Source organism: Hyperolius riggenbachi, chromosome 2, assembly GCF_040937935.1.
Source record: "Hyperolius riggenbachi isolate aHypRig1 chromosome 2, aHypRig1.pri, whole genome shotgun sequence".
Classification (NCBI taxonomy): Eukaryota; Metazoa; Chordata; class Amphibia; order Anura; family Hyperoliidae; genus Hyperolius; species Hyperolius riggenbachi.
The window spans coordinates 279,387,717-279,404,124 of NC_090647.1; the positions used below are offsets into that span (position 1 = coordinate 279,387,717).

Below are 16,408 nucleotides of genomic sequence, written 5' to 3' on the forward strand. Positions count from 1 at the left end.
CTGTTGCCTTTGATTGCTTGGGGCAAGGAAGTGGGTATTGTCTTGACCATATGAAGTGCTTTGAGTTTCTGCTAATGGGATTATCTGCCTGGCTTTTTGAACTCAGGAGACGGCCCATTGTCTCAATACACAAAGCAAGCCTAGTCAGGAAAAGACTAACACATGTCAACTTGTGGTGAAGAAACGCAAACATACCCTGTAAATTGCATCTATTGGAAGGGGGTTGGAAATCTCTGCAGACTTTAAAAACAGGAGACAGGAAAAAGCCTTAATCAAGTTTTCACCTGGAGTTGAAAGCCTCACTTAACAATCTCTGGATGTATAGACATTGTAACCTGGGGAAATTGGGCTAAGGAAGTCTTTTGTTGGGTGTGGGTACTATAGTGGATGTTGGATCTCTGGAAAAGGAATTGCTTTGAAATCTGTAAGTGTCAACAAGATATTTGTTGTCCTCAAGATTATGACAAGTGTTCGGTGATGTCACAAACGGGGAAAGTGCATTAGTTCCTGGGGGCTGGACATTAAATGCCCCAGGGGACACTTCGGACTATTTAAGCTGACCCAGGACAGCCACCGGTATCTGCTCTTGGAGATAGCGCATAGCTAGAGTTGATCTCGACTTCTGGTCGAACAAGCGGCATGCTCCTGCCGACAACGTTGAGACCTTCAAGTTGGTAACGTTTTTAATCCCCATTTTTATTTTTACGCAAGTATCCGTGTGTATCTTTGTAACTTTTATCTTTGTAACTTTTATCTTGTAACTATTTTTACTTTGTTTTTTGTAATCTTTTGTATATATTAAGTTCTGCATTGTTCTATGTTTTTCTGGAATATTAAATTATTATTTAATAAGCTTGACTTCTGCCGTACTAAACTAACACTCATAGCCTAAAGGAGACTGCAGTGTAGCTGTGTATAAGTCCGTGCCTAGTTGTATGTTTGAGCAACACTACCATATGAAATTGTAATTGCATTGTGGGTGTGGGGGCGTTTGTCATACGTTGGCCTAAAGCGCGCAGCTGACCCAACGTACGAAACGCCAGTGCGAGTAGCTAACAGTATCGTTCGGAACGACTGTTAGTGGTTTTGCTGCACGACAGTGTAACTCGCATTACAAGTCAGTGTCTGATAGTGCTGTGTTACTGTACAACTGTACTGTGTGTGTGGGTGTGTGGCGTTCCCGTATTCGGCCTAAGCGCAAAGCTGACCCAAATACGAAAACGCGGAGCGCGCGCCGAGGACTCGACAGCAGAGTGGAAGTGTCTAGCGAACCGCTAGTGGTGGCAGTGAGAGGTGTTCTGAGGGGTCCCAGCCTTGTTTTAGCTTGACTAAGGCTGCTTCCCCTCTCAGTCTGGTCAAACCCGCAGTCGGGAACCGTATAAGCAGGTGTGCCGCGGGCCGGTTTTTGACAGATGTTATTTAGTGTATGTATGTATATATATATATATATATATATATATATATATATATATATATATATATATATATATATATATATGAGATTCCTGTGTACACATCTTATATACTTGACAGTCACAATCAGATATGTATATCTGACTTTAGAAATGCGTGGACTGCTTTATTGAAGCAGCACAAGTAACTATTTTTTGATTGGTTTATTTCATTTTTGTGGACTAAGCACAGCTTTTACTGTATACAGGTAGATAAATTATTTCTGATGACTATTATCTGAGAAATAGAACATTTTATCATATTTTTGATTTTAATTACAGTTTAAATTCATTAGGAGTCGGAGTCGGTACATCTTTTCCCGACTCCGACTCCAGGTACCCAAAAATTGCCCCGACTCCTCGACTCCAACTCCACAGCCCTGGAATACACTCGACTGTTTTCGTGCACATTTTCTGCACAGAAAACGGAGAACTCATGTTAATCAATGGGCTAGTTCACACTTAATATTGTGATGATCTGCTCGGCTGCCTGTGCAGGCAGGCAGTTTTTTGACCATTGTTTAGGTTTGCTTGCTGCAGGACTCTGGAAAGAAGAGCTTCTGTCAGTTTTGCAGCTTGTGCTTGCAGAGGAATTTGCATACGTTGTTGAAAATTGGAGGCGTGTACTATAAGTACTATGTCTTTCCCACAATGCTTGGCTGGTCATAAGGAGTCTTCCTGTGAAACACTCTGGATGAGTGTCAGCCTTACTCTCTGTTTAAAGATCAGCTTAGAGTAATTCCTGGAAAACTGCACTAGGCAGGTTTCCTTAGTGCAGTTAGGATTGCTTATCTGTTTGTTTGTTCTGTTGCTATTGTCCTGTCCCAGCGGTGGTCGACAGGAAATGGTTCTGATCTCTGTTCTTGGAGTATAGCTGGTGCAGCCGTTGCTACCAGCTATCTCTTCTGATCTGTCTCACTTGGATCGTGCTGGCATCTTGCGCTAGCGCTGTGGATCCTTCTGTTCTGTCTCCTTGGATTGCGCTAGACACTTTCGCTAGTGCTGTGGATCCTTCTGTTCTGCTACTCTGTACCTGGATCGCGCTAGTCACTTTTGCTAGTGCTGTGGATCCTTCTGTTCTGCTACTCTGTACCTGGATCGCGCTAGTCACTTTCGCTAGTGCTGTGGATCCTTCTGTTCTGCTACTCTGTCTACCTGGATCGCACTCGCCTTGCGCCAGTGCTGTGGATCCTTCTGTGCTGTCTACCTGGATCGCACTCGCCTTGCGCTAGTGCTGTGGATCCTTCTGATCTGTCTAGTTCCTGTTTCACGTTTATCTGTCTTGTCTGATACGAACGCTTGCTGTAGGCTCGGTGAGGTAACCGTTAAGCAAGCTCTCGCGTTCTCTGTTTCGTGTTTGTCTGTCTTTGGTTAGTTAGGCGTGCTTGTCTCTGTTGTGCGTAGCACGTGGAGACCGCGCACGAACGCGTGTACTGTTGCGAATGAGTGCGGTGTTCACGTTCAGCTAGCGTTTGTTATTTTCCTTGTCTTTCTCTTTGTATTATTTGCTGTGCCTTTGCTAACCTCGTATTCTGTTCTGATCTGCCTTGTGTCACGTCTGGCGATCGCACCTCTCCCGATCGCGTTCCTATTTCATATCTGCTGTTGTGTGTGCACTGTCGCAGGGTGGCGACTAGGTTGGCACACACACATACAACCTGTCCCTTTGCTCGTTCTCATTCGCAATCGTCTCTCTTGCGATTGCGTTCTGCGCTTCGTACAATTCCTGTCTGGCATTTGTGGAGGTACGGAGGATTGGTTCCTCTGCACTCCCCAGCGCCATCTGCCGACAGGAATTTCCCTCTACGGGTGCGTAGCACCTTTCGCTGGGTGCCTGGAATTATACGCTTGTGGAGGATTTCCGCCGTATCAGCGCACGCGTTGTGCGCTGATCACGGAGAAAGTTCCACAATCGTTACAAATATGTTTTTTGTGCGCAGAAAAAAAACTGACATTCTGCATGATGACTCTGCACATTCTGTCAATTTTCTCTATCAATTACATTAGCTGCTGTGAAAAAACGCACGCGTTTTCCTGCATAGAAACACACTTGGTGTGCAGAAAAAGTATGCAGATAAACGAGCGCAGAAAAAAGACAAGTGTGTTCCCTGCCTAAATATTTTATATATATGGTGGTAGTTTCATTATATAAAGGCTATATTGCAATTTTCAAGTGGGGAAGAGGGCAGTAAGCATTTGAGTGATTATATAATTGAAAGTGTTATATAATACTTTCCCTTATGAATGCAATTAAGCATATTTGTAGCTCTTAAAACCCTAACAGGAACCATCAGGAGAGGGTTGAGGGTGAAAATCCCTATTTTGGAGCTGTCAGTTTGTTAGTATTAACTGAGGTGCAGTGTCAGAGGTGATCTGAATCAGTACTGTGTTTTTGAGTGTTGTGAGTAAGAAATAGGTGCATACTGACTGCCATCAACAGACTTAAATTAACTTACGATTTGCCTTTTATGATCTAAAAATTGCAACCTAAATATTGTAATGGCAAATTACCTTTGTGACTGTTTAAGCTGAATTGTTCTGTTCCATTCATAGCGAAAGACAAATCTTTACTTTCCACCGACTTTGGCCTTCTCCTTGTCCATGCCAACATCTCATTATCAGTTCCAAAATATGTGTTCTGAAATGTAAAAACAGACTTTGTTTACATTTATTGGTATTTTGAATCTAGTTAAAATGTATGTGCCACAATAAATTGATGAATCCTTCCTATTGAAAAGTGTTCAGCTCTCCTATTGAGGACTATACTGTATAAATGCAAATATATTTCTGTTAAATGTTTAAATAATCTGCTTCATTTGTTTTTGAAAAGGAACATAAATGATTCAACATACGATGTGGAATACTTTTACATACCCTCATAGTAATCGGCATGTCTGTTTTAGAGTGTTAAGGGGCCCATACACTGAGCCGATTAGCGGCGATTGATCGATCAAAATCGATCGATCGCAAATCGATTGACCAATCGATCGATTTGCGGACGATTTCGATCGACTTCAATCAATTTGACATGCTGGAAAATCTAGATCGATCTGTTGAGATTGCTTATCATTTTGTATGGGACCTAATGGAAATCTGATGGCAAAAAAATGCCGTACAAATATTGGGTACAATCCTTTATGAAGTAAAGTATCAAAAACACAGTCCTTTTTAGGAGGCAATCCACCTTGCCTGTATGGACCTTTGTTACTTTACAAAAAAGGAATTAAATTTAAAGAACGAGGAACTGGAGTGCTGTCTTGTGGTACAAAAACTTTTTAGAAAAACTTTATTAACACATATAGCAAAAACATTAAAACGGTTTCTTCAACTCCACATAATCAGTCTTCATACAATCAATAGTATATCAAAAACATCAATAACTGGGACTGATGGGACTGATAAATGCTATACTCTGGCTTGGCTTGATGGTTGGTTGCAACCTTTAATTGTAAAGTAACAAAGGCAAAAAAAAATGCCATCAGATCGATTTTCAATAGATTTCATACTGAAATCTATTGGAAATCTGTTCCCAGTAAAAAAATGTTCCTAAACACATCAGATAAATCAGAAATCTGTCTGATGATCTATCTGCTGCTAATCTAACAAGTGTATGGTCACATATGAATAAAGTGCTATCATTATATTGCTGCAATGGCCTATTTAGGTGGCTTTACTCTTACATCCCCTAAAATCCCCAGGTTTAATATAATCATTCTTTTTTTTCACAAAAATCTTTTATGTATGTGGAAGTGAGGTATTTACTGAAAATGATTCTGTAATATAATGATTACGGACATCTTTGAGTCCAATTTTTTGTCGATGCGAAATGAACTAGGCATACATATTTGAGTTTCTAGACCCGTTTTTGAGCTACGTCGAGGAACGTAGCAAATATCAAAGATAGGAAAAAGAGAGATAGGGAAAGCATAATCTAAAGAAAGAAAAAAATATATATATACTGTATATATATATATATATATATATATATAAAGAAAAGAAGGTCCTGATCCCCGGGCTTGACAGATCCCCCTGAATTAATGACTCTATGAGTTTAGGGTAATAGAACGTTAAGGAATGTCAGTACTGTACTTATGTAAGGAGTTCTTCTAGTAATGTTTGGTTTGTCAATTCATCCCGAATATCTATCCAGCATGCCCAGGTCTCAAGATTTTTATCAAATCTATTCTGAGAGGTATGAACTAGTTCTACCATTTGCATAATGTGGTTAATTGTTTTTACTAGCTCAACTGTGGTGTCTCGGATAATTTCCAGTGCCTAGCAATCAATTCTCTGGCAGCTATTAAGACGTGTCTGAGAAATGATTTTTTCGCTATAGCTATACATTCTGGTATGCAAGACAGTAAGGCGATTTTTGGGGTGGGAGATTTAGGAATGCCAACTACTTTTGAGTATAGTTTAAAAGCTGAAGACCAAAAGTCTTGAACCACATGTGTATGTATGTACCTGGAGCATTGTGGCATCTCCAACAAAGTCCTGAAATTTCTGGATTATATTTGTGAAGTAGGGTTGGATATCTATACCATCTAGCAAATATTTTATAATTTCTTTCTTGAGCTATGTACGCCAGAGATTTTTTATGTGTACGGGTGCAAATCTTATCCCAGTCTTCGAGTGTGAAGGTTATATGTAGATCTGATTCTCATTTAGAGATAAGTGGTAGGGCAGCTCCTTTAGTAAGGGGAAGAAGTATTATTTGATAGACCTGAGATCAGGGGCGTCGCTAGCCCTATTTTGGGGGGGCACGTGCCCCCAATCTATCCTGGGGTGCCACGGATCTCCGCCCGGCCCCCTCTGGCAGCAGCTCTCTCCAGCCGCCACCGCGTCACTCAGTCTCAGACCTCAGGATCAGGCGGCGAGCCGGCGACCAATCGTGCGGGCGCTAGGACCCAGCGCCCGCACTGATATGCGGAAGTGACATCACTTCCGCATATCGAGCGGGTGCGTCCGGCGCCCGCTCTTACTGGTCGGGTCGCCGCTGATCCTGAGGTCTGCTACGAGGTAGGGGAGGGGGGGGGGGGAGGAGCGGCAGCGGCGGCGGCTGGAGGGGGGGGGGCTCCCTGTCACTCACTCACTACCTAAAGGGCCTCCCTGGCACTCACTCACTCCCTAAAGGGGCTCCCCCTGGCACTCACTCACTCCCTAAAGGGGCTCCCTGGCACTCACTCCCTAAAGGGGCTCCCTGGCACTCACTCACTCCCTAAAGGGGCTCCCCCTGGCACTCACTCACTCCCTAAAGGGGCTCCCTGGCACTCACTCACTCCCTAAAGGGGCTCCCCCTGGCACTCACTCACTCCCTAAAGGGGCTCCCTGGCACTCACTCACTCCCTAAAGGGGCTCCCTGGCACTCACTCACTCCCTAAAGGGGCTCCCTGGCACTCACTCACTCCCTAAAGGGGCTCCCTGGCACTCACTCACTCCCTAAAGGGGCTCCCCCTGGCACTCACTCACTCCCTAAAGGGGCTCCTTGGCACTCACTCACTCCCTAAAGGGGCTCCCTGGCACTCACTCACTCCCTAAAGGGGCTCCCTGGCACTCACTCACTCCCTAAAGGGGCTCCCTGGCACTCACTTCCTAAAGGGGCTACCTGGCACTCACTCCCTAAAGAGGCTCCCTGGCACTCACTCACTACCTAAAGGGCCTCCCTGGCACTCACTCACTCACTCCCTAAAGGTGCTCCCCCTGGCACTCACTCACTCCCTAAAGGGGCTCCCTGGCACTCACTCACTCCCTAAAGGGGCTCCCTGGCACTCACTCACTTCCTAAAGGGGCTCCCCCTGGCACTCACTCACTCCCTAAAGGGGCTCCCTGGCACTCACTCACTCCCTAAAGGGGCTTCCCCTGGCACTCACTCACTGCCTAAAGGGGCTCCCTGGCACTCACTCACTGCCTGAAGGGGCTCCCTGGCACTCACTCACTGCCTGAAGGGGCTCCCTGGCACTCACTCACTACCACTCACTACCTGAAGGGACTCCCTGGCACTCACTCACTACCTGAAGGGGCTCCCTGGCACTCACTCACTACCTAAAGGGGCTCCCTGTCACTCACTATCGGGGTCCCTGTCACTCACTACCTAACTGGAGGCGCCTGTCACTCACTAGCTAACCTGGGGGTCCCTGTCACTCACTACCTAACGTGGGGGCTACCATATTAAGGGGGGATTCTGCCTATTTATGTGAAATGCTGTCTATTTATGTGCCTCATGACTGCTGAATTTGTCTTGTTGGGAGCCTTATGATTTGTTGGGGGCCTCAAGATTGCTGAATTTGTCTTGTTGGGAGCCTTATGATTTGTTGGGGGCCTCAAGATTGCTGAATTTGTCTTGTTGGGGGCCTCATGATTTGTTGGGGGCCTCATGATTGCTGAATTTGTGTTGTTGGGGGCCTCATGATTTGTTGGAGGCCTCATGGTTGCTGAATTTGTCTTGTTGGGGGCCTCATGATTTGTTGGGGGCCTCATGATTGCTGAATTTGTCTTGTTGGGGGTCACATGATTGCTAACTGCGAGACTATGGGAAAAGCTGAATCCTTATCATATGAGACAATAGCATTAAACCTACTTTTTTAGCTTTTTAAAACAGAAAATAAAACTGCGAGGTTCTAAAAAATTGAATACATTTTTCAGGAGTAGGATGGATGAAATTGTTTATCTTCACAGTTTATTTTCAACTTGGATTTTCCATAATGTTCATGTATGAGTTAAAACGTTTGTACAGTATTTAGTTTAAATTGCGGTTGCCACTTTGCGATAGATAAGTGACTTTTGGGTTGCAGTTTGGGCACTCGGCCTCCAAAAGGTTCGCCACCACTGTCATAATCTAATGTCCCACCATTGCTATGTTCATGTAAATTTGTTTCCACCCGGCCGTTACCACACCTATATTCTGGTCCATGGCCCACCCATTTTTCGGTGCGGCACGATAAGCACGCCGCACAACGTGATCCTCATATTTTTGGCACGCTAGCTGCAGTGTGCTGAATTCTGCTGCCTACAGTATGTACAGTATACGCTGTTCTCTAGTGCCTGCACTGTGTGCTGATTTACCTACAGTGTGTACAGTGTAAGGTGTTACTCTGTGTCTTTACTGATTGTAAACCAGCTATATTGTATGCTGATCCCTGCTACTTTCAGTATGTACAGTATTAGCTGTAAAGCCTGGTACACACATACAATTTTGATTAGCCAATTTTAGCTCTGTTCATAAAATTCATTGTCTGTTGGCCCACTTACTGCACGGGGGTGGTAAAATTGGGGGTCAGTAATTGACCAATCAAAATTGTATGTGCGTATACATCTTTGATCTATGCCTATACTGATTGTAAATTATCCAAATAAAGGACAGGGGGCTCCATCCAATATTTCGATGGGCAGGCCCGTTATCTGTAGCTTACACCGCTGCTAAGTTCATGTACATTTGGCCCCACCCATGGCCATGCCCACTCACCGCATGGCCACGCCCATTTTTTTGCCCCGCCTGGTGCCCACAGGTGCCCCCGATCTCCAAGGACCCTAGAAACGCCCCTGCCTGAGATAATGTATGTTCTTGTGGTTCTGTACATGTACAAAGCAGTTCAAATGGGAGAAGATTTCGATTAATGTATGACTTGGGATGTAGCGAGTTATAAAAGCTAGAAATTTGTCTTTGAAATATCCACGTAAATTTATGGGCAGTTAAATGTGGAATCTGAACCTGAGGTAATCGGGATAGTTCCTGATGTATTAATATGCCTAACTTGTGGCCAATTTTATTCTGGAGAGATGCAGGATATGGGAGCTTTGCATACCGGTCGGGAATTCTGGATTATCTAGGAGGGCTGTTAAAGGGCTTGGAACAGTCGATAGGTTGTATTGTGTGACATGTTTATCCCAAGATTTGAGAGTTATTTTTGCCCACCAGGAAATTTTGTCAGATTATGGGCGGGTGTTTTTGAGAATCCAGGGGTATGCCCTGGGGTCTCGGCCACTAATGTGTTTTTCCAGTACTACCCATTGTTTACGAGAGCTATTTTGAAACCAATCTACGATTTGTGTGAACCTTGCGGCTTTGTGATAGCGCAAAAGATCTGGTAACCCCATCCCGCCAACATCTTTAGCTGCACATAAGAGAGAGTATTTCATTCTTGTTTTTTTATTTGCCCATAAAAAATGTATGATTTTAGATTTTAATGGTTTGAAGAGAACATTGGGGATTATGAAAGGGATAGTCTGAAAGAGATAGAGTAGACGTGGAAGGATATTCATTTTTACCATATTTAATCTTCCTGTCCATGAGATGAATAAGGGGTGCCATCTTTCCATATCTTGTGTTATTTTGTGTATTAGTGGAGGGTAGTTGAGTTGGAAAAGGTTATTTGGATTTGTGGGGATGTTAATTCCTAGGCATTTAATGTGCGTTTGTTGAATAACAAATGGAAAGGATTGTTTTATAATCTCTGTCTGAGTGGTGTTTAGATTAATTGGGAGAATTTCAGATTTGGTGGTGTTGACTTTGAAGTTACTGAGTTGACTGAATCTGTCTATTTCGTGTATTATGTTAGGTAGTGTTGTTGTCGGTTGGGTAGCATATAACAGGACATCATCTGCATACATAGATGTTTTGTAGGAGTGATGGGATATTTCTATACCTTTAATTGACTGATTGTTTCGGATGATTTTGTTTTTTTGGCACCTAATAAACTCATAATTACACTAACAAACAAAATGCTGCATGAAAAAAAGGGTCTAAGTGAAATGAACAAAACTGTGTAACTGTATAGCCCCCACAACTGGGGGGAGGAGCAAAGGTGGTCAGCTCCTTTTCAACCCTCTGCAGAGCTATGCAGTGAACCATTATATTACCTGCTCCAGCAGGGCATTGTGTCTCCTCAGTTCTTCCTGGCAGCCACATGCTCTATGCCGCCATCCCCTGGCTTCTGATGACTTGACATGTTTTAGAATCAGTGGATGGCAGCATAGAGCAGGTGCTTGCCCAGAATATCTGAGGAGATCTGATGAAAGGTAATATAGTGTCCCTCTGTGCATGCTGTTTTCACTGTGGAGGGGGGGGGGGGGGGCATGGGTTTTTGTTACATTCCTGTTTTGTCCATTGTGAGTCATAATACATTTCATACAGCCTGCATGAAAAAAGAGCCCGGACTGGGGCATTAATGCACGGTAGCACTCCTTAGTACATGCTCTAATTAATTAAGAGAGAGCTGTCTCACTTTTGAGCAGCCAGAGTAAAACATAGGCACAGCTTGTTATCAAATGCAACTGTGGGAATGTGAGTTCAGATATTGCACTGCAGAAGTGAAATAATGCATGCAAAAATGGTATAAATGAAATTAACCTTTCCAGGGTACTGAACGTCCGGTGACTCTATTACTAAAGCACATGTAAATAGGAGAAATAAAAACAGCATGTGGCCTATCTTCTTATGTCAAACAGTTCCATCCCCAGGCATAGGGGTTAGCGGAAGCAGAAAGAGAGCCAGTGAGTAGGTGCCCCCTTTCTGCTCTTTTCACCAGCCCAGCATGCCTTGCAGCAATTGGGGCAATAATGGGTTGATAACTCATTAAAACGTTTTGTACACCAGAGTCAGAGGCTCCTTCCTGCCCATGGATAGCTGACTGCTATAGCAATTCTAGGGTTGTGAAATGTTACAAATAACTCACAAACAAGCATGCAGTTAGTAATGCCAGAAGGAACTCCAAAGAACTGAATCATTTAACTTTTCTCCTAAATTTTCTCACAAGAGATTTTGCCCTACTTTATCAATAAAATCAGTTTCTTACCTCAAGCAAGAAAAAAACTAAGTCTGATATTACTCTTCTTAACTACTCTACTTTTGTATTTGCTTGTGGCTAAAACTCTACTGTTGGTGATTTACTAAAACATGAGTAACCAGCAGTAGACAGGCAAATGAGTGAGGCATCTCATTTTTGGATCCATGGGGAGCTGGTACTGCAGCTGTGCACGGGTCCATTTAACTAAATAGTGCATATCATCGGCCACCATTTTCCATGCAGTCTGGTATAACCCAGATATTGGGCAACTCAATGACATGTGGCTCCACCTACTGAGCATTACCAATCCACATAGTCCATAAGATTGGGGAGCAATCAGTAAAAGGGGGTTGCAAAGCATCCTAAATTATGGACAAGGTGCGGATTACTATCTTATGTGTTATTAATAACGGAACCCCATAATAATAAAGGCTCTCTTCTGTAGCAGGATTACAGAAGAACTGAAAAACAAGAAAAAGGAGGAAAAAAAACGTTTGCAGAGGAAAATGATGGAAAGGATAGAAGTATACAGAAGAAGATGACATCACAGCATATAATGAGGGAAAGAAGTATTTGAGCCCTTGCGGATTTTGCTCGTTTACCTTCTGACTAAGAAGTTACCAGTCTATAATTGTAATGGTAGGTTTATTGTAGCTGTAAGAGACAGAATAACAACAACCCTCAGAAACACATTGCCCCAAAGTCAGAGCTTGCGGTGCATTGTAATGAGTGAAATAAGTATTTGTTACCCAATCAAAAATTACTTAGTACTTGGTGGCAAAAACCTTGTTGGCAATCATAGACGTGAGACTTTTTTGTAGTTGGCCATCAAGTTTGGTTTTGGCCCACTCGTCTTTGCTGATCCTCTCCAAGTCAGTAAGTTTTTGAGGCTGATGTTTGGCAACTCGAACCTTCTGCTCCCTCCACAAATTTTCTATTGGATTAAGGTCTGGAAACTGGGTAGGCAACTCCAGGACCTTCATGTGCTTCCTTTTGAGCCATTCCTTTGTTACCTTAGCTGTATGTTTTGGGTCATTGTCATGGTGAAAGACCCATTCATGACCCATCTTCAGTGCTCATCCAAAACTTTAAAGTTCATTGACCCCCACAATGCAGTATGCTGTAGTTGTCAAATAACTCTAATGTTTCCACTCCTATGTTTGACCATTGGGATGGTGTTCTTTGAGTTATACTCAGTATTTTTCTTCCTCCAAACACGGCTGTTTGAGATGATTACATTGAGCTCTATCTTCGTATTATCTGACCACAGCAATTTCTCCCAAGCCCCTTCTAAATGACTTTTCACTGGAATACTTAAGTCATGCCTTTACATGTGTGTTCTTGAGCAGGGGGACTTTCTGAGTGCTGTAAGATTTCAATCCATTGCAGCATATTGTGTTACCAATGGTGATCTTGGTGACTGTGGTTCCCACTGCCTTTAGATCATTAAAAAGCTCCTCCCATGTAGCTGTAGAATTATGGTCATTTTATATTTTGTCCATTTCTGAATAGTTGCACCAACAATTGTCACCTTCTAACCAAGCTTCTTGCTAATGGTCTTGAAGCCCATTCCAGCATTGTGCAGGTCTATAATCTTGTCACATATTTCCTTCAACAGCTCTTTGTTCTTGCCCATGGGGAAGGGGAGATTGTAATGGAAGGATCTTTCTGTGGGCAGGTGTGCTTCATTCACATAATGAGTCGAGATCAAGAATATCTGTAACCGTTTTTTATCTGTGTGCCACATGGGCACATAACCAATCTGTGGGAAACAGAATTCTGTCTGGTTTGCAGGGGATCAAATACTTATTTCACTCAATGACAGTCAAAAAAAGTATAACGTTAATTTAATGTGTTGTTTGTGGATTTTTGGTAGTTTTCTTTCTCTTTTCATTAAAATGAAACTACCATAAAAAATACAAACTATTCATTTTTTTTGTAAGTGGACAAACTTACAAATGTAGCAACTGATCAAATAATTATTTCCCAGACTGTTCAAGTGTACAAAAGAAGAAAAATATTTAACTAATGTAAAGATAAAAGTACACGGAGGAAGAAAGAATAGACAGATAAAGCTATTTATTTATGATTTTTAATAAATTATTTGAATTACATTTATTTCAAATAAAGATTTTAACCCTTTTAGATAAACAAGTATGGGTCAAAACTGACTGTTTACCTGCTTACATAGGATAATATCTGGGGTGCCCTTATTATTAAAGGGGGTTTCCTAATTTTAACATAAGCTTCCACAGGACTTACAAGCGTGGATGTTGCTATCCTTCCAAAAAGGGAAACATGAGCCCTCAATTAAGTAACTATGATAATAAAATAATTTACTTACCACTGTTTTTGTCTCACACTGTGCCAATATCAAATTCATCTTGTTTTCAACCAGATTAAAGGTGTGATTGACAAAACCTGTCATTTCTGCTGAGAGTTCAGCAGGGTCGTCTACAAGTGTAAAAATTCAAATACATGTGTCTATTATGCATAATATTATTGATCTTATTGTTGTTTATTTATAAAAAGCCAACATATTAAATGCCATTGTAAATTCAATAAGAGAAGTAAATTGAAAATGTAAGTGATGAGTAATCACATAGACATGATACAAGTGCAGTGAAACACCCTGTCCAAAAGAGCTTGCAATCAAAGTCGTGGAAGAACATTAGATAGAATAGGTAAAGGAACAGGGCCGGTTCTCTTCTGAAGCAAGGTGAAACATTTGCATCAGGTGCAGATATTTCGGGGGCAGCATTTTTTTTTACTGTGTTTACACTAACAGCATGCAATCAGAGTATGAGGAAAAGCGAGAGGAGAGCGAGGTGAAGAGGTCATCATTGGGGAAAAGCAGCTTGTAGTGCTATGTGAGGAGCCTGGCAGTGAGTGAGGAGAGCAGTAGTGTTTGTCACAGACTCACAGCCAGCCAGAATGCTATTGTGTTGAGCTGCAGCACATCATGTGAGAACATTAAATGAAGCAGAGTAAATTGTTGGGTGCTGTGCAATCATTCCAAATCGGGGAGGGGGGGAGCATCATCACAAGTTTGCCTCAGGCAGCAAAAAGTCGAGAACCGACCCTGTAAAGGAAATATCAACAGCCAGAAGTGTAAGTGGATGGATTTGGCACAATGGTTTCAGGTGCGTGTGCTTGGCTTCAGTGGATGAAAATAAGGGCAGGGATGGTTTGGGCACTGGTATTGATGGCAATGAGAAGGCAAAGAGTAGCATAGAAAGGTAAGGTTATGTCTCGGCTTCAATACGAAAGCTAGGGAGGGGGGATGTTAGTTTTGTCAGTTAGGGTTAGAAAGTTAACAATAGGCATGGTTTAAAGGGGGAACTAGGCTAGACATCACTTAGGGGTATTGGTTAAGGTTAAGTGTCATATTAAGGTGGGATTTAGGGTTACACATCAGAAGGTGCAGTAGTTATGATTGGGTGTACAGTTAGGTTAAAGCATGGGGACAGCTAAAACTAAAGGAAATTGTTTAGGGTCTGCTATGTCTAAATGGAAATGTAGGTTTAGACAAAGTAGATGGAATATAAACAAAACGGCAAATATCATGTAGAGAGCAACAGCACAAAATTAGCTATGTAGAATTGACCTGTACCCAAACCACCAGCACCAAATCCAGGACCAAAGGTAATGGAAGTCATTTGTTAATGTATCTACCTTACAAGCAGTGCACAGGCCTGAAGCTACAATAATTCTTCAATTCACATTTTGTTATTACCAGGTAAAACAAGAGCTACTGCTGTCATTGCTGATATTTTACAGATGCCCCTCTGACATTATATTCCAGAAGCCAATTAATTTACTGCAGGAGTATATTCTTTGGAATACATGAACACAATAAAACTTTCACTTAGGAAACAACAGAGTACTAGATATTTTCACTTGTGACACCCTCACACTATAAAATGTTACTTTTAGAGAAAATTACAATTATATGTACGTTTAACAATATTTTGCAGACTGGTCCCCTATAACATAAACTCCAGGAAAAGACAGGGAAACTGTCAACAGTGAAGTTTGGAAGGGTGTATTTGCCCTATACAACGTAGATCTTGTTGGATATGTACTGTATGTTTGTAAAAAAAAAAAAACTGCAACAGGTATTAATAATGTGAAGTAAATCACACAGATGGCTCACATGTCAATTCTTATGAATAAATTGACCTAAAATTTGGTGAGATGACACTTAGTGAAGACTGGAAGAACATGCCTATTTTTTTCATCCACACAGTACCACTGTCATCAAAAAAATCACCCTTGCGATACTGAGATTTTTCTGGAGGGTAGTAGAGAGGACAGGTTGTAAAAGTTGTCACACAATGGCATCTATTTCCCTGATTCTTATTCTGCAAATAATAAATACACAGGTGTCAAAGATGACAGAGGTGTAAGGGAGTGGACAGAGTGCTTCAGTTTTTCCTACACCTGTTGCAACGTATGCACACAAACACATTACACTGCATGCACTATATAGGTGGTGCACCTATAAAGTGTTCCACCTTGGGCTAGGTTTCCATTTGTGTGATTTTTCCTTGAATTTTCACAATGAAATTTGCATTAGTATGGAAACCAATGATTGTAAATGGGCTAATTTCAATTTCATGCACATTTTAACATGTGAAAAATACTGCCAGCCAGCTGTATTTTTCCTCATTTCATGTGCAAATTTTCTCATACAATTCACAAGTTTGCATCCAATGTGATTTTTCAGATGCATTTTACCATGCATTTTTTCCAGTATCAGAAAATGTGCAGGCAATTTTCCTAATGGTAAAATAAAGTTAGGCATCAGAATGGGTTTTACGTTACAGGTAAAGGTTAGGGCTACGTATTATATTAGATTACGTAGTAAAACTATTCATTTATTATTATTTTTTAATATTACAAATATTACATATTTGGTAGTATCTATATTGGGTACTTTTTCCTGTCCCCTGTAACAATAAAAGGTACTTTTCCGTTAGCCGGGCGCATCTGGCAAGTGGCGCTAATTACATTCATTGTTCACGTAACAAAAGTGTTAATGTAACCGACTGTATTGTATTCTACCTCTCTCCTATAGAACACTGGCAGCCGGGGGGGGGGGGGGGGGGGGGGGGGGGGGGGAACACGCGTGCTCCCCATAGTCATTCGTCGCAAGAAAACAACCAGGATTCC

The 16,408-nt window shown here is 42.1% G+C and overlaps 1 protein-coding gene across 2 annotated transcripts in view; it reads right to left on the reverse strand.

Annotated features, from left to right (window-relative positions):
• Positions 1-16,408, reverse strand: part of LOC137546374 (uncharacterized) — a 485,946-nt gene that overhangs the window by 392,337 nt on the left and 77,201 nt on the right. For both annotated transcript variants that reach the window (XM_068268752.1, XM_068268753.1), the window contains exons 5-6: positions 13,578-13,687; positions 3,963-4,089 (exon numbers count right to left, since the gene is read on the reverse strand). In XM_068268752.1, coding sequence (XP_068124853.1) covers positions 3,963-4,089; positions 13,578-13,687 — 237 coding nt within the window. The remainder of the gene's footprint in view (positions 1-3,962; positions 4,090-13,577; positions 13,688-16,408) is intronic.